The sequence below is a fragment of the Taudactylus pleione genome, unplaced genomic scaffold (genome assembly GCF_031769625.1).
Source record: "Taudactylus pleione unplaced genomic scaffold, aTauple2 ptg000040l, whole genome shotgun sequence".
Lineage (NCBI taxonomy): Eukaryota > Metazoa > Chordata > Amphibia > Anura > Myobatrachidae > Taudactylus > Taudactylus pleione.
The window spans coordinates 6,486,400-6,505,000 of NW_028284442.1; the positions used below are offsets into that span (position 1 = coordinate 6,486,400).

At 39.6% G+C, this 18,601-nt stretch overlaps 1 protein-coding gene across 2 annotated transcripts in view; it reads right to left on the reverse strand.

The window, feature by feature from the left end:
* The window catches only part of MON2 (MON2 regulator of endosome-to-Golgi trafficking), a 151,013-nt gene that overhangs the window by 66,633 nt on the left and 65,779 nt on the right, over positions 1–18,601 (reverse strand). The window contains exons 21-30 of one of the 2 annotated variants that reach the window (XM_088454371.1): positions 13,543–13,653; positions 13,247–13,422; positions 12,999–13,161; positions 6,707–7,000; positions 5,888–6,086; positions 4,876–5,504; positions 4,243–4,386; positions 3,495–3,512; positions 3,112–3,240; positions 376–566 (exon numbers count right to left, since the gene is read on the reverse strand). In XM_088454371.1, the coding sequence (XP_088310497.1) occupies positions 376–566; positions 3,112–3,240; positions 3,495–3,512; positions 4,243–4,386; positions 4,876–5,504; positions 5,888–6,086; positions 6,707–7,000; positions 12,999–13,161; positions 13,247–13,422; positions 13,543–13,653 (2,054 nt within the window). The remainder of the gene's footprint in view (positions 1–375; positions 567–3,111; positions 3,241–3,494; positions 3,513–4,242; positions 4,387–4,875; positions 5,505–5,887; positions 6,087–6,706; positions 7,001–12,998; positions 13,162–13,246; positions 13,423–13,542; positions 13,654–18,601) is intronic. The other variant, XM_088454372.1, reaches the window with a different exon arrangement.

Genomic DNA, 18,601 nt, shown 5'->3' on the forward strand with positions numbered 1-18,601 from the left:
TCACCACTGAAGTCTAGTTTGTCCAATATGCAACATATGGCACTCTAAAGGAGGGGTATTCAACACGCAGCCCTCCAGCTGCTGTGGAACTACACATCCCAGATTGCCCTGTCAGTTTTTCTATTAGTGCTTGCTAAACTGTGGCAGGGCATGATGGGATGTGTAGTTCCACAGCAGAGGGCCGCATGTTGGATACCCCTATTTTAATATACCAAACACTTAATTTTCTATAGATTGGGAGCAGGATCCCCTTACCTTTTTGTCCATGTGGTAATTACTGGCCTTGTATTATTTTATTTTTGTATTGAATCCCAATAGTAAAGCACTGTAGAGTATGATGATACTATATAAATAAATACTGTTACTAATACATGCCTTTTTGTAAATAAAAAGTCTTCAAATGTATTGGCAAGTTCTGGCCACATGCTATCAAATTTCCCAGATGAAGCATGTTGGCGTGCAACAGGTAAGCCAACTGAGAGCACTTTTAGTAGGGAGGATACTGCCAGCTTCCATGTGCTTTCCGAAGGACAAGCATACTTCAGGCTCAATGGCACCCTTAAGGTCTGAGAAGAGAAGGAGAGACAATATAACACACTTGCTTATGTATAGGTGGTAGAGTGGTTATCAGTGTTGTTCTGCAGTGTCTGGGCTATGGGTGTGATTCTGTCTAGCATAGATTTCGTAAGTTTTCCATTTTTTATCATCAGTATACTGCTATTGACATTTCTACAAAATAGGCCTTAATACGTGTGAGTATGTATTCACATGTATCAGGGCAAACACACTATAAACCCCCTTTGGGGAATATTTTCACCAACTACTGTACAAGAGCAGTATTTTAATGAAATAAGGCATGGTAAGTTGTCTTTACTGACATCTAGTGGTAAAACATACCCATCAAATAAAGCAATTACAATTACTTACACAGTTTGCAGAAGTGCCATTTGATATGTGAAGCATAACCTTTATAATAATATATTGCTTTAAATGCTGATAATTGTGATTTGCAATACTCAGATCAAACTAGAAAATGTGTAGGAAAGAGGCTTGTAGTAGAGACGAGCTTCATGACAATACAAGTTGCTGCACACACTCTCTAGAGCAGAGGTTCCCAAACTGCGCCATTACAGTCCACATTTTAAGGATATCCATGCTTGAGCAAAGGTGACTTAATTAGTACCTCAGTCAATTTGATTTAACTATCTGGACCCACCTTAAAAAATGGACTGTAATAGCGGAGTTTGGGAACCTCTGTCATAGCGTGTTCTATATATGCAGTCTCTAAGAGACTGCATAGAAAGTAAATGGATAGAATAGGGATTATATTTGAAAAGTAGACCTATTAAATAAATAAACACAAATAAAAACAGTTTTCCTTACTTATACCAGTCCACAAACGTATTATTTACCATTTAAAATTAGCCTCGTTGATCTCCATTTAATCAGAGTTTTCATGCACATGGATATGTTTTTGTCCTAATGTCTGAAGTAACATGAAGGGTCTTCTAGCCAGTGACTTTAAATATTTAAAATCAGAAGTATAAAACTATTAAGGGCTTTTCAATTATCTCCCAGGTTTCGAACATTTCTCAGCAAAATCGAGGCAAACAACAATGCATCTTTTTTCGTGCACCCGCCAGAGGTGCGCAGAACAAGCACACCATAAGATTGTGACCGCTCATCCACGGGAATTGAATACGGGCCTTAAAGTGGACATATTAATGGAGATGCAGGTTTCATTTATTTTTCATTAAAAGATAGGTGTTTTTTTGGACGCCCGTTAGTAATAGACGCCCAACAAAGCTATTCAATTGTTGCTTCGATCAGGTGCAAGTGCCGCGTTTATAGTGTTCAAATTCACCGGATTTAGATGCATACCCGCTTAAAGTACTATGTAGCGCGCCCAAACAGCCGACTTTTCACAGCACTGTACCACAGCACTTGCACCTGATTGGAGAAACAGTTGAATAGCTCCAGTGGGCACCCAAATAAACAATTTAATTCTCCCCTTAGTGACCGATACTTGCAGAACGAGCTTACATGGAAGGAGGATAGCAATACTAATATGTGCTATTTAGCATTTTTGGTACACTACATGTGGCAGGACTCTACAGTGACTGTGTGCGTGTAAAATCCTGCTTAATTTGGCCAGAGACTCACAAAAACAATTATTTTTTAAAATAGATAACCTCCCTTGCCCCCTATTTTAACCATTTCCCAAATGAACTATTCATACAACTGAGGAGACATAAAATTGTCCACTTCACCACTAAACATTATATATACAGAAAAATATTTTATTTCAGGCCCCTATGAAAGAATTGCCCAATGACAAATTATAGAAACAATGAGATACAATTTTTCCATGGAAATTTATTTTCAAAAAGCCTTAAACATGGTGTAATGTATGACTGTGTATGAATCCGTGCAAATTAATCATTTTGTAAACTCTGTTGTTTAAAGCAGGGGTACTTAACCCTAATCCTCAAGTACAACCAACAGGTCATGTTTTGTGGATTTAATTAATCCTGCACGTGATATATTTTCCTGGTTAATTATCCCTCCTGGTTCCACAGACAGTAATCCACAAAACATGACCTATACATTGTACTTGAAGATAGTGGTAGAAATCCCCTGGTTTATAGGATGGATGAGACATCACGAGGGTTAGGACAATCTTTGAAGCACTTATTTTAGTGGTGTTATTTGGAAGAATAAAACTAAAAAAACAGTTATCAACTATAATACATTTGCTAATTGAAGAGATGCAATTAATTGTGTACAACACGCATATATAAATGATCATAGATCAGGTAAACAGTTAACTGACAATATTGTTTTAATTATTTTGTCAAAAATGCATTCAAATCATGTATATTTTAAAGCAGTTTGGCTGACGTTATATGAATGCTTGAATTTATATTTGGCTACTTTGCATGTGTCAATTTTAACAGTGAAAAACAACTTCATTTCTGTGCAAACTGGCTTCAAATGATATGAAATTTAGCACATTTATTATTTTCCGTAGTCCTACTGTATATACTGTTCCAGAAATAACCATAGTATTTCTACCTTCAATTTTTTGGTATATGCCAAAAATACAAATACCTTGATAATATTTTGGAGAACTTTCTCATTCACTACAGCTTTATGGCAAGCTGTTTTCTGGTACATGTCCACCACAACTTCCAAGGATTTCTCTGCAAAAGGTACATAATTTAAGGCGACCCACTCTGCCTGAAACACATAAAGCATAGACACAAGGGGATTGAAGACGGTAATCACAGAATGGCACTTGCAGTAGTGTAAATGTCATATGTTTTCATGCATGGAGAGGCTGTACACAAAAAGGCAGCAGAATCGAGCTCTTTGCATGCTTAGAGAAAAGTCTCTATACAAGGAAACATTACTGTCAGTTTCCCATTGTACAGAGAATTTTTTTATTATTATTATTTTCAGTACAGGGCAATTTTTAAGGAAACGTCACTCACCGGTGCAAAAAGTTGGATCTATTGTGATTCCATTTTGTTGCAGAACAAACAGAATAAGAGAAGTTAATTCAGATACATCCACAGAAATACATGTTAATTTTAGTTGCGAGAATGTAAAGGCATTTATATTTTGGGATTAATCAAGTTTTACTGGATTAAAATGTGATTTCAATTAATTGATTTATTTACAGGGAAATTAATTATAATCATGTGGGTTTACATAAACACAGGTGCGTCTGTCCAAATTACTCATTTACTCATTGATTGATGTGCATAGGTGAAGCTTGTAAGCTAAATAGGTGACAATTTGTATATGTAGGAGACAAGTAATTACGCAGCTGACACCATGAACATACACTCTGAAAAAAGATGCTAATTTCCAGTAAAGTATTTACAAAAAAAAACAAGAAATATGTGATCTAGAATTCAGGAATTACCAAGAGGTCGCCATTAGTGAGAATCAAAGGCGTGAGGAATATATAGGTTTAAAAAACATTATAAAGAAAATTGTGAAAAAGGTAGCACAAAAGTGCTTGTGGCAGCACAAAGGAAAATAAAAGGGATAGTAAGCCAAGATCACTTTTGCTTGTAGCCCGCCATCCAGCTAAACACCTGTGCCATAATACCGGATATAAATACCTTTAGAAGGCCTCACGAAAAGAGGATACAACTATCACCTGTGATTAACATAGCATTTTCTATTACCAGGCAAACAGAGAAACACCATTAGCAAAGTACTAATACATACCTGATTGTATTTGGCATTTGCAATGTGCTTTGTTTCTAGTTTTCCATACTGGGGAGGTTTACAAGAGAATTGTACAAAAGAAGACAGCTGGTCAAAGATTGCAGGATACATTATCTGCATATTTTCTGGTCCTACACAGATGGCCTAGAATAGAAAACAGACACATATAAAACTAAAAGCTAACTAACATCATGATGCTAATGTACATTTATCTATAGATCAATCACTGAATAATAGTAAGAGCTATTTTAGTGAAGGAGTGCAAATTGGAAGAGGATTTTTTTACATTTCGTTTCTTGCTAATACTTTTTCTCATACATACGTTCCTTTACTAGGCAGGCACATTAACTGTTATATAAATATTCTGTACATGTTGAAGGCAAACTAAGACAACTCAATGGCTCTTTGGATATGAATACATACTACTTGTCAAAAAACATTACAAAATAGAATTAAACAATTATATAATTATAAAATATATTTAATGTATCTGCTTTTTTAAACATCAGAGAAAACAAGCAAACGTTTAATAACTTTGTCCTTCAGCAGTGAACCATTTAATGTGTTTCTGGTGCAGTGCCATTTATTAACGGAAATGCCAAAAAATGACATGCAGATAAGCCCAGCAGTCACCTTTTGAAGGACATCCAAGGCTGTAAGCACAGAATCCTGTAGGCTTGTCAACACTGCTTCAGTGTAAGAGGGAAGGATGAAAGGAGAGGCATCTGAGCTTATAGGCACTGACACAGCCCCGTGTAATATAACCCCAAGCTTTTCTAGATCATCCATGTTAAAAGCTGTTTTGATGTGCTGATAAAGAGCTGGGAAAATTTGAATTAAAGCTGTAAGGAAGGGCTGACTTGGGATAAAAGTCAATTTGTCACTTGTAGCAGGTGGCTTAGTACTTTCTGAACCAATCCTATACCAGGTGTTCCAGGCTGCCCACCAAAGAGCTGAGTCTTCTATCTCATCCATGGCTATGGGCTGCTCAGAGTTATTATATCTACCAAGTCTTTCTCCTATGGAATCAGCTCTTGCCAGTGGTCTCCCTGGCCCAGCAGCCATAATTGGCCCTATTAGAGCAGGAACAGTAACTGAAATTCCAGGCAGCGACTCCGGCTTGTCAATTTCTCTGGTTGGGCTAACAATTTGCAAAATTTCTTGAAAGCTTTTGAGGGCCGCTAAGGAGACTTCATTATTTTTGCTGAGAGCTGCTGATTGGATGTGATCGAGAAGAACATCCCAGGCCTTTGAAAAGTCACCTAAATCGAAAAAACAAATAAGATCAATAAAAGATGTAGCACTAAATACGGGTTTATTAAAACATTTATTATTGTAAAGATTACACAATAATGATAAAAACATATATTACTATGCAGAAATCCAAATGAATTGCAGTAGCTCTCTATGCTGTATGTGTGCTTTGAGCTTTATATACTCCCGAAAGAAAAGAGACAAGTTCATTTTATATGATTGATATGACAGTATTCCTAGGGGTAGTGGAACACAGTTACAGTGGGCTGCACTAAAGATTCCCAATTCCAAGCTAAACAGAAACAACTGCATTTTGAGTATATTCTTCAAAAGTTTAAAATGTATACCAACACCAGAATAAAAAAATAAAAACAGTTTTAAAACAATTTACCCAACGGTTGCAGCAGATATCGCCTTGTGTTAAATATTCGGGCTACTCCAGCTAGAGTTAGTACCCAGGTCTCAGCCCATTGTTTCTCTGCTGTGTCTCTGGAGTGATGAATGAGGATGTTACCACCTCCTGATTCAATCTTCTCCTTATCAGCTGTTGTAGAGGACTCTCGCACTTGGTCTAAGAGGTGGAACAGGACCTAGAGCAGTTGGAAAGAAAACAAAATCATGCTTGAGTCTTTTCTTGATCTTTTCTCATTTCAATGAAGCTCAGTTGTGCAATGTGAATGGACCAAATATATTATGAGAAAACCAACCATGACCTTAGAGATAGTGATTCCATTTTAGATCATTAATGGAATCATCACAAGGATTTTCAAAGCTCTGTTCTTAGGGGCAAGTTTTTAGAGAACACAATAAGCTGATGATATATCAGAAAATACTGCTTTAAAGAGCAAATCAAAGATTACCCCATAAGTATGAATGGGTTCATCTTAGCAAGATAAAAGGGAAATTACCTAAATATTATTAAATACAGTCAGCTTTACGTTAAACACCTGAGCACACTACTTTCAATCAGTTGTTCTTCATGAGCAGATATAGGATCCACACTGGCTAATAACAGTGTATTACATAAATTTTGATGCACCAAACCTTCATTTGTAGCAATCGATTTATTAAGACAAAGAAACACAATGTTGCAAAGAGGTTCACCTAAAAAAGGTATTCCCCAGAATCTACTCTTTGCTTTGTAGTTTAGTAATGCAGGTTAAATTCACATGTGTGAACACTCCCATGCCTATAGCCTGTTCATTCATACCTTCCAAATGACAGTGTGCCAGGTTGGATGTTGCAGCAATGTTCCATGTGCCCCTATTGTAGAGAACAATGTTTGGCCGGCACTTTTCCTGACCGCAGGGCGCGTGTCAACACATAGCTCTCCCAATTTGGCATAGAGGCAGAGCCATAGGCAATCAAATGGTGGTGCAGGGTGGAAAGGCCGGTTTAAGGTGACACCTTTCTCTTTTGCCTGCGTCTGAAGCAGATTTTCTTCCCTGTTCAGTTCTTTTTCTATATGTTCTCCTCTCTGGAAGAAGTAGTCTGAAATATTCCACTGCAAAAGATTAAAACAAAGTTAGAATGTAGAGCAAAGCTCCTATACATACACTTAAAGCATTCACGTACCAACAACCCCTCCCCAAAGATGTCACGCCCGTAAGCATGTATAAAAAAAAAACAGCCTGTAGGGAGGATTGCATATGTTTAACTCATTTGCGTTGGGAAATTCTACTTAATTAGTACAGAGGCTTTTTTCTTTTTTATCCCAATGGACTACTTCGGATCAAGACAAGAGGGAAGATAAATATTCAATCCTGTACATTCTATATTAATGTAATATGAAAGCGGGCTGCATACCTTTGAATAAATGGTACATTTTTTATATAGTGATGGTCCATCCTTAATTAGACATTATATTTTCTAAGAACACCCTAGCACTCTAGATGATTTGTCCTTATACCTCTCTGTAATGAGAGAACAGGACTATTTTCAACGACTATTAAACTGATGGACATCAGGATTATAAATGAATGCTCACATTTAAAAAGGGTGGGTATGCTCTTGAAGGATTTATTTGGTCCAATTCACCATACATGGCAGTACACCATACTAAGTATCCTGAGGAACACCTACCAGAGGGTTTCAAAGCCACCAGGGCAATCTGCAATCACAGGTGTATAACGGTGCAATATTACCAAAAGCTATAATACATTCAAGAACTGATGAGCATATATCATATTGGGTGTATGTTTCTGGATTCATACAGTGTACACTGTATTTGTTTTCCTCAATTTTTTTGTACAATAACCCTCACATCTTGACACTACGGGTTGGAGAAGCGCTGGAACACCTCCCATTTGGTCCCATAAACTTTAACTTTGGTTAACTCATTTGCGACAGGAAGTTCTACAAAGCAAATTATTTCTCTTGTATTTTTATTATAATGGAATTTACATTGGAAGCAGGAAAGTAAATATTAAAATCACTGCAGTACTAAAAAATATGGAGGGGACATTACATATTAATATAACATCAAAGGGACACAGATTTTATTTATGAATCACATTAAAGGAAGCACAAATTCTAATTAAAAGCATAAAGAGGGCACAGATTTTCAAGAATATTAAATATTGGAATCAGGGCACACACATTTGTTAAAAAGGGAGCAGAGATATATTGATTAGAAAGGGGGCACACATTCCTGTTTCTAGCCTGGTACCCAACAACCAGGGAAGGAGCCAATGCTACTTTGCATAGGCCCTGTGCATATACAAGCCCAGGAGGACTATGTGATTGATGCAAAGTAGCATGGACAATTGAGGAAGAGAAAAGAGGTGTTTGGTTTGTTGCATACGGACAGGAATGACTATTCCGGTACTTACTGACATTCATGCCACCTAAAAGTTTGTAACTGTAATCACTGTATTATGAGTGGGCATCACTGAAAAGTGATACTGGTGATGTGGGGTGGGGACACTCATAATGGTGGCAGATGACAGGCACAACGTTGCTCATTATAAAATCAGCAATGTTGCCTTCCGGTATTTATCTATGATGTGCACAGCTGTCACACATTTCACATAATTGAATTGCAACCTACATGTCAAACCATCTTTTTTTTTCTTGGGATATTTATAAAATAATGTACATATTCTAGTGATAAGAGGGTAATAACTAGTTGTATTGCAAAGAAGCCTGAGACACACAGCCACATGCAGCTGATTTGTCTCATCACTTTACCACACCACCAATATAGACACACACTGATGGGATAAACATACTGTTGGTCCTATTTCATGCAGTACAGATGGCCAAAGATCACACAACACAGATATGACAAAGCAGTCAGTGGCGTAACTAGAACTTTGTGAGCCCCATAGTAATGTTTTGAAGGGGCCCCCGGGCCCAATGCTTTTAGAAAGACAACTCATTGATGTACTCCCGACAGTTGTTGTTAATCTTATGCCCCATAGTAGTGCCCTAGTACATTATGCCACGCAGTGCCTCCAGTTCACATTATGCCACACAATACCCGTTAGGCATTATGCTTTTGAGGACATTCCTCACTCACCCGAGTACCTAGTCCTGGATTTGCCTGCCCGCTCAGTCTGCAGCACCCTGCCTGCTTTTTGACCAGATTGCAGCCATCGTGACCAGGCTATCTACGCTGCGGTCTCCCACGCCACAGCATCACCTTGAGCCATGAGACCTGACCGGAACCATTGCCATACTTCAGTGGCTCCTGACGGCTCTGCATTCGCTTGGGCCAAATCACTGCAGACTATCTACCTCAGTGGCTGGCTGTTACTCCTTAGTAGGGATCTCTCAGCTGCCTTGTTCATGCTGCTCTATACTCTTGAACTGGGATCCTTCTTGGACTCACCGCTGTACATATAGCAGGTGTTTAGTGCACACAACATAGCAGAGAAGGAGGAGCGATATACAACTGCCTGGGAGCACAGAGCGGTAAGCCGTGAACAATCATCACTATTAGCAATGTTTGGCTGGCAGTGTTATCTGGGGTGTTATTTGGGTGCAGGGGAGAGGGGCCCTAGAGGCAGTCCAAACCCCATAAAAGCGGCACCCCCTACACTCACGGTGGTTACACCCCTGGATGCAGTCATTGACGATCAGATCTCCATTCACAGCTGAAAACAACCTAAATCTAGCGTTTTCCAAACTGCAGCAGTGCACTTACAGTGGTGCGGCGCAGGGTCAAATTATCCATAAACTGGTACAGACGGCCACGGGCGCCTCCTACCGCCGGGCATTTTTTTTTTTTTTAAATAAAATTTTTATTTCATCAGGCTGTAAGGAGAACATGAGCAGCATGGAGGAAGAAGCTGCTGGCTCCACCTCAAGGTGAGAGAGGTACCCCAGTATGTATGTATGTATGTGTCTATGTGTGACTCTGCCTGTGAGTATTTATGTGTATATGTCTATGTGTGACCCCATCTGTGTATATGTATGTGCATGTCTAGGTGTGACCCTGCCTGTGTGTATGTATGTATCTATAGAAAAGAATAGACAAATCAAGTGCTCCTCCACTGAGATCTATAGAATAATTGGAATTGGAAACAGCCACGAAATAAAAAAAACAGTCAAATGATTCTCTTAAATAAAAATAAGTTCTTGGAAGTGGAATTGAAAGGACTGATCTCCTCAATTCCCTTCCCTTATCATATTATATTATATACATGTATTGGTTTTAGTTATTTATATCCATTATACATTGTTGTATATATGTTATGGTAATTATTTTTTTTTATGGTCCATCCAATTTTAGGTCACTCTTCTATATTTATATATTTATTTATCAGCTTCCAATATAACTGATCCTACCTAAGTTCACATTATCCTCATTATATTATTAAATCCTACTACATCAGACATCTCTGGAATATACCACCATTAATGATCCGTTGGTGTGTTTTGGCTAAGAGATTGAGCGGGTTGCCATGGTAACCCGTCATCTTGTAAATGCCTTACACGCACGGACACGATGGTGAGTTCCTTAACTTATGGAACTTGAGATGGCGGCCAACAGTTTCCGGGGAAGATACGATGCGCTCCAATATGTGGAACGCACCACCGTAAGCGCCATCCCCGATAAGTTATGTCCGGCAGCAGCGGTTCACGCTCAACAGGTGGTGCGCACCACCGGAAATTCCATAGCCAAAACGTCATGTCTGGTAGAGCGGTCTTCGTTCCAATAAACACGGAACGTGAATAGAATAGAAAAAGCATAGGTAAATACTTTAAATGTTTCAAGAGGTTTAAATGTTGTTTCTTAACACTGGAAATATATCAATATGTTCAATGTCAGCAGAATTTTTTTTTCATTTGCCACACCCCCTAAATTAGGAAAGGGGGTGGTGTCATGTCCAATACCCCTATATATATGAAGTACCAAAGATATACAGGTATACCTTGATGAAGGCTTCAGGCTGAAACGCGTTGGTTACGTGTGGGAGCTACCAAAACCTACCTATTGGAAGGGATCCTGTCATTCTGCAGGATAGGTGAAGTGCTCTGGGGAAGCATTGTTAACCCCATTTGCTTTTACACTGTGCCCTTTCTGAAAAGGTTACGTCTGGTATGCTGCCACCTTGTTTTTATATTGTCACACACTGTGTGTATACTACTTTTTATGGAAAATAAATTTACAGTATTTCACGAAGGGAGATCTTAAACTGTGCTTTTTTGGAGGTACTATTCATATTGAAGGGATATGCCAGGAGTGCACCTTTATTTATTGGAGGAGAAGTGAAAGAAACCAGTTCTCACTGTCTTATTATTAGGGATGTGCAGGCTCGGATAGGTTCGAGTTTGCCCGTTGAGTTCGGATTTTTCCCTCAAAAAAAACGGAACTCAGAAAGAGGCAAAACGTCATCTTGCATGGACGAACATCATCATTCCTGGACAAAAGTCCAGGAATGATGATGTTCGTCCATGCAAGATGACGTTTTGCCTCTTTCTGAGTTCCGTTTTTTTTGGAGGGAAAAATCCGAACTCAACGGGCAAACTCGAACCTATCCGAGCCTGCACATCCCTACTTATTATATGGAAGGGGTGCCAGGAGTGCGCTGTAATCAATTGGAGGAGACGTGAAAAAAACCAGTTTTCACTGTTTTAATTATCTGGAGTGTATCATTGGAAGAAAAATTGAGGGAATTGAGGAGAACAGTCCTTTTAATTCCACTTCCAAGAACTTATTTTCATTTAAGAGAATCATTTGACTGTTTTTTTATTTCGTGACTGTTTCCAATTATTCTATAGATCTCAGTGGAGAAGCGCTTGTTTTGTATATTCTTTTCTATTTATGTTATAGTGTGACGTGTGTAAGTCACAGATATTATTCGAGCTGCGCCTCATTGAAATTGGATTGCGGGTTTATTGTATATTATTTCTATTTATATGTGTCTATGTTTGACCCTGCCTGTGTGTATGTATGTGTATTGTGTGACCCTGCTTGTGTGTATGTCTGTGCTACCCTGCCCTGTATGTCTGTGTGTGTGTGACCCTGCCTATATGTATGTGTATGTCTATGTGTGACCCTGCATGTACGTATGTATGTCTTATGCACATAGAAGAGGTTACTATTGTAAGAGATCCTCACTTTTGCTAGTGTTACATTAGCGTGAGAAGTTCCAGCGAAATGTCAACGCTAATTGAATCTACCCCTTGGCTTAGGGGTGCCGCAAAACAATTCTGAGACAATAAGGACGCCAAGAGCAGAGAAACTTGACCTAATCCATTGCTGTCAGATTTATTTCTCAAACAACAATTCTTTTAATCTCATACTTGGGGCTGATTCTGAGTTGTATCTGTATCTGTAACAAACCATGTTGAAATGCAAGGGAAGCAAATACTTGTTTATTTGCATGCAGGGTAAATACCGGCTGCTTTTGCATGTAGCCCACAAATACTGGACAGTTTTATTAATATACTGCAGTTTAGAATTCACTTTTGACATACCTTTCTCAAAACTAAATCTCTCTGCACATTTTACATCTGTCCCATTTGCAGTGCAACGTGATTTTGCTAAGGTGCAAAGTTACTTGCTTTTTTTGCAAAATTGCTTTTTTTGCAACTCAAAATGAGCCTCACTATGTACAATTATTTATTTATTTTATTTATTACCAGTTATTTATATAGCGCACACATATTCTACAGCGCTTTACATACATTTGTCCATTTACACAATCCCTGCCCCAGTGGAGTTTACAATCTATATTCCCTACCACATGTACACGCACATACTTACACACTAGGGTTAATTTTTGTTGGGAGCCAATTGACCTGCCAGTATATTTTTGGCGTGTGGGAGAAACCCACGCAAGCACAGGAAGAATATATACGAACTCCACACAGTTAGGGCCGTAGTGGGAATCAAACCCACGACCTCAGTGTTGTGAGGCAGTAATGCAGCAGTAATGCTAACCTTTACACCGTCTATGCTGCCAATTGTCAGACAGTAAGGTCAAAAAACTACCATAACTGGTAAATCAGATCAGCAAATGTAAGGCGAACATTGGACACAAAACACTCACCAGCAAACCAATTGATGTCAAACTAATGTTCAGCTCTTGATTCTGAAGTCCAAAGCTTCCAGCCACATCTACAACTATCTGCAGGCAAGTGCAAGGCATTGTGGGAAGAAAGTCCGTCACGACCAACTGAAGGCACTGGAATGCAGTCCGTATCAGGGACTCCCTGAAAGGAAATGTTACACATGAGAAGACATGCCAGTGTGATCCAAACGGTCTGCAGGTTTGTAGTCATTATCCTTCATACTCACCCCTGATCATTTCTTATTGCTCCTATAACTCCTAGAACCAGTGGCCAGCCCGGTCCTAGACTGTCTCCTTGGTTCTGCAGGATCTGTAGTACACACTCCAGCTGCTTAAGCCTAATATCATGATGATTTATAGTGGACAGCTCCTTCAAGGGGTTTAATAAAAGTAACTGCAGCCTCTGGGGAGGGACCACAAGAAATCAATACTGAATGATATGCTCTATTAAATGTAAACATTGTAAAATGTACTTTAATTAATTGGTGTCACATTCAACCATTATAGAAATGTTGTTGGCTACCTGGTTTTGAGAGAGCTCTGGCTCGTGTTTAAATGTCAGTCCGGATTTTATTAGGGATGTTAATGCTTCGGCTCCCCATTCTCTCATTCTCAAGTTTGGATGCTGGCAAACCTGTGTCAAACAAGAGAATATAATATAATATATAATAAAAATCTGAATGTCAATTGCCCTGCAGCAAACTTACTGATGCGATACCATGGATTCCTTATTTATATTAACATAGAGATTTCATATAAAAATACTAACAATTTTATAAAATTAATTGGTAGTTTTCTTACAGTACAGAACACCAAGGCAGCAGGTGTGATTTTAATAAAAGTAATTTCTGCTACAGGACACTATCAGCGGTATCCAATTAACCCATATATATTTTCGAGGGTGAAAAACGGGGATGTTTTGCTGATTTTTATTATCACCCTATCCTATTTTTTCTAGTGAACAAATAGGACAATTCGCCCAAAAACACATAGCATCTGTGATAAGTTCACGGACCCTATGGGGGGAATTCAATTAGACCAGATATTTTTTCCGGGGGCGAATAAAACGGAATTTCAACGCTTGAATTGCATTCGGGAAATTCAACTAGATCCCGTCTTATTTGGCCGAAAAAATATATGTTTTCGGGCAAATACACATAGGATCTATGAACTTATCATGGATCCTATGTGTTAATGCCAGTGCCTGCCCGAAAACAGATAGCCACTGGGTATTTTTTTTCAGAGCCTGCTGAGCTCCCGAAAAGAAATTCCCTATAAAAGCAAGGGCATAGGGAGGGGGTTAGGGAATTACCTGGTCCTGGGCTTGTTGGAGGGGCCCTGATTGCTTCCCCATCTTCAGGCCCGCACAGCGCTGTAGGTTTTTTTCTAAGGAGGGGGTCGTGGCCACGCCTCACACAATTAGACCACGTTCCCAATAAGTGCGGTCTTCAGGGCTAATTGAGTTAGCCTGGGGGATCAATTAGCCGGTGGTAAAGTACCGGTGACTAACGGAATTCCCCCCCTGTGTGTTTTCGCCATAGTGGCAGCAAAAACACGGCACTTTTCGGGGATTAATTTTCGGGACACATCAGGTCCTGAAAAAAAATCCCTGATTAAGTGCCGGCGCTGGGCCAGACTTCAGGGCTAATTGGAAAGCCCCAGGGATCAAATAGTGGCTGAATAATGTTCGGGGCTAATTGGATACCGCCCTAAATGTAATACTGAATACAGCAATATACATGAGCCAAGGTAACCACATCACAAAGGGTGACTGAAATCACCAAACCTTTGGCTTTAATTTAGAACGCTGAGGAAAGACAAACTATTTATCGAAAGGCTAAAAGTGGCCCATGATCTCCAATGGTGTCACAAGGGGTTAGCTTTACTAAATCACATTACGGGACGTAGGCACCAGCATGAAAGGTTCACACCGCCCAAATGGTAGGAAAACCAAGATGCTTAGTAAATATCACCATCCAAAAAACCTTCTAAATTGACATGTAATACATTCACTCTCTAAGATTAGAATCACTACGAAGAGAATCAAAGTGAAGAATATGAAGGAGATCATGAGGGCCATATATGCTGCCATTTGTTCACCACTACTTCTGGTCAAGAAAGCATAAAAATGTTTATCTCTTGAATCAGACCATTTCTCACCATGGATGCCACCCAAATGTCATTCATGTACACATCATTACTCTCAACACTCTCTCTCCCCAACCCACCTCTATCCTTAATGCTGCCGCCCATCTCATTTACCTCTCTTGCTGCTCTGTGTTGGCTTCCCCCTCTTCAAATTGCTTCACTGGTTCTCCGTCCACCAAAGAATACAATTTAAACTCCTTCTCCTCACATACAAAGCCCTTAATTGCTCCACTACAGAAGAAGAATGCAATCTCACAGGCTCCTTTTACAACATTGATGCATCCCATTATTTGTGCGTTCTGAAATATTAAGACTGTCTGGATCAGGGGGGGGGCGTGGCTTGGCTCTGGTCGGAGCAGGCAGCTGGTTGCATGAGCTCCTGCTAAACATCCGTGTTTTATCCTGTTCCCCTGATGGTGTTGGGCTGACACTTGAACCACATTACATATCACTGCACCTCCGGTGGTAATTTTGTCTCCCTGTGTGCCTGCTAATTATACTTACCGGCTTCAACGTTGAAGACAGTATCATGGCCTAGCTGAGGTCCCAGCAGTGTCTCTCTTTGCGCTGTTCCCGGCACTCCTGTGATGTCTGGTCCAACGGTGGTCCTCACTGTCTGGTGTTTGATGTGTGTGGTTGGAAGGTCGTGGCTGCGGGTGGATGCTCTGGGCTCCTTATTGATGTACCAAGCTGTCAGTCTGTCCTGCGGCCATTTTAGGTGAGGCTGTTTACAGTCCCCTGCCCTGCTTCACTAACGTTGCTGGATCCTGAGTACATGTATAGGGGCAGTTTCTCTGCAAGATTGCCCACATTGTAATCCTTGGTTGTATAATTCTTATTTGGGCCCCACCCCAGCCTCCATTACACAGCTCCTATACCCAGTCCTTGCTGATTTCTGCTATCATCACAATCTGTACAAAAACAAACATGGAGGGCTTCTCTACAACAGATCCTGCAAGCTATCAATGCCTCTGCTCAGAGACTTAACAGCAAAGTTGGGAATATACAAATGAATATTCTTGCTTCCTGCTGTATCCCTTGGTAACCCCGGGAGGAGACTGAGATGTCTCCATTTGTGTTCCTGCAGTTCACACTCCATTTGAGGAAAATCGGTTCATGTATTTCTCCTTCCATATGACTGTTTAGCCAAGTTCAGATGTTTAGCCCTGTGGGGTCTGCCGTGGTTCCAGGACCTGCTGCTGCTATATTTTTTGTACTTCCCTGTCGATTTCGGGCATGCTGTAACAGAGCGACTGCTCATTATGATGCATTTTCACAGGGGGCAGAAGCTTGGCCAGACTGATCTGCATCAATCTATTATTTTGCCTTACCTGTTGTTATATGCAAGTTGTTGTAAGATATGACCTGCCATAGTATATTTGAAGATTCTTCTGTAATTACCTAGTACTTTATAGTATTCTTATTTATATATCTCCTATTTATCACATATGTGTATGTCTTTTAATATAATTTGTGATTATTATATTTTATTTGGTATATGTTTTGTTATAGAAGACTCCTGCTATATCTAGATATTCTGTTTTTTTTAATATATATATATATATATATATATATATTGCTGTGGCTATTTTTAAGCTTCTGACTATTTTATGGGATTACCCTGCTTTTCCTGTCTCTTTGACAGAGAAACCATTCTCTGTCAAAGCACCTTAGATATATACGTAATCTTGTTTAATTTTTAGCCTATTATATTTAGTATTTCTGTATATATTTCTATTCACTTCACGGAAATGCGGGAAAATAGTTTATGGGAGGACCCGGCTGCCTGCTTCGTCATGGATATGGACATTCGGTTATTTGCCCCAGTCAGTTATCCGAATATCTATCCTTTCAATCGGGGGGGGGGGGGGGGGGGCGACTGTTAATAGTAGGTTAGATTAGTTAGGGGGGAGGCAATTGCGGAATACAGGTATACCTGAGTTGGGGATAGGCTATACAGGGTGGGGGGTTATAGGGTAGGTTTGCTTCGGGTGTATTTTGTATTTGTTTAGGTTATTATTTTTATTATTTTTGCGGGTGTGGTTAGTCTTGTGGTGGGACATTTATATAGGATTTCCTTTTATGCACCTCCTTATGAATGTTGTTTTTGGTATCTAGCTCCTGCTTCGGAAACCGAATGGCGCCTTCGGGTACTCATTAGGTTTTCTTTTTATTTTTTCCATATGTTACGTGAGACATGTATGTATATCATAAATAATATGACCATACCTTATACTTTGCTTTGTCTGTATGTATATGTCACAAAATTACTTTTCATACTTGCCGCACTTGCTTTATTATTATTACTATTTTTTTATTGGGTGCATTTTCAAAACTTTAAATAAAAAGTACTTGATTTAAAAAAAAAAAAAAAAAAAAAAAAAAAAGATTGTCTGGATCAGGGGTAGGCAACCCTTAACATTAGTGCCAAAAGGAGGCACTAGAGGAAGTTTTGAGTGTGGCACTAGTGGGGTGCGTCCGTCTAAGCAGGAGATTTAAAGGTACATTTCCTACAATAAGGAATGGCAGGGTGGAGAAGTAAAATTGGAAGAACCAGAACCTCACATTGGCAGTGTGTGGACACTGGAGAAAACCATCACTGAGAACAATGGTTAAAGTGTGAACATTGAAAGTTAATGAAATCAACCTGGACTAGTTAAAACCTTTGGACAGGGGGCTGGTTTAACCCTCACATGTATATACAGTACAAACTGTACAAAAGAAGCAGCAAAGCCCTGTGCACAGCACGCAAATGTTTACATCCATAACCTTTAGCAGCTGCTGTAATAGCTTTTTGTGAGTACTACTGAGCATTAAACAATAATATTCATACTCTATTTACGCAGAATGTGTAGTGTCCTATATACAAGGAGCTAACATTCTACTTCATTCACCCCTCAGCAGTCCCTGTATTTAATCAAGAGCCCCAATCAAAACTACCCAGTAGTCTTGTTCCAATATAAGATCCATGAGCACCCAGGTACAGACACCAGCAAAGAGAGAAAGAGAGAAAGAAAGAGAGAAAGAGAGAAAGAAAGAGAGAAGAGAGAAAGAAAAGAGAGAAAGAGAGAAAGAAAGAGAGGAAAGAGAGAAAGAAAGAGAGAGAGAGAGAGAAAGAGAAAGAGAGAGAGGAGAGAGAAGAGAGAGAGAGAGAAAGAGAGAGAGAAAGAGAGAGAGAGACAGAGACAGAGAGAAAGAGAGAGAGACAGAGACAGAGAGAAAGAGACAGAGACAGAGAGAAAGAGACAGAGACAGAGACAGAGAGAAAGAGACAGAGACAGAGACAGAGAGAAAGAGACAGAGACAGAGACAGAGAGAAAGAGACAGAGACAGAGAGAAAGAGACAGAGACAGAGAGAAAGAGACAGAGACAAAGAGACAGAGACAGACAGAGAGAGAAGAGACAGACAGAGAGAGAAAGAGACAGACAGAGAG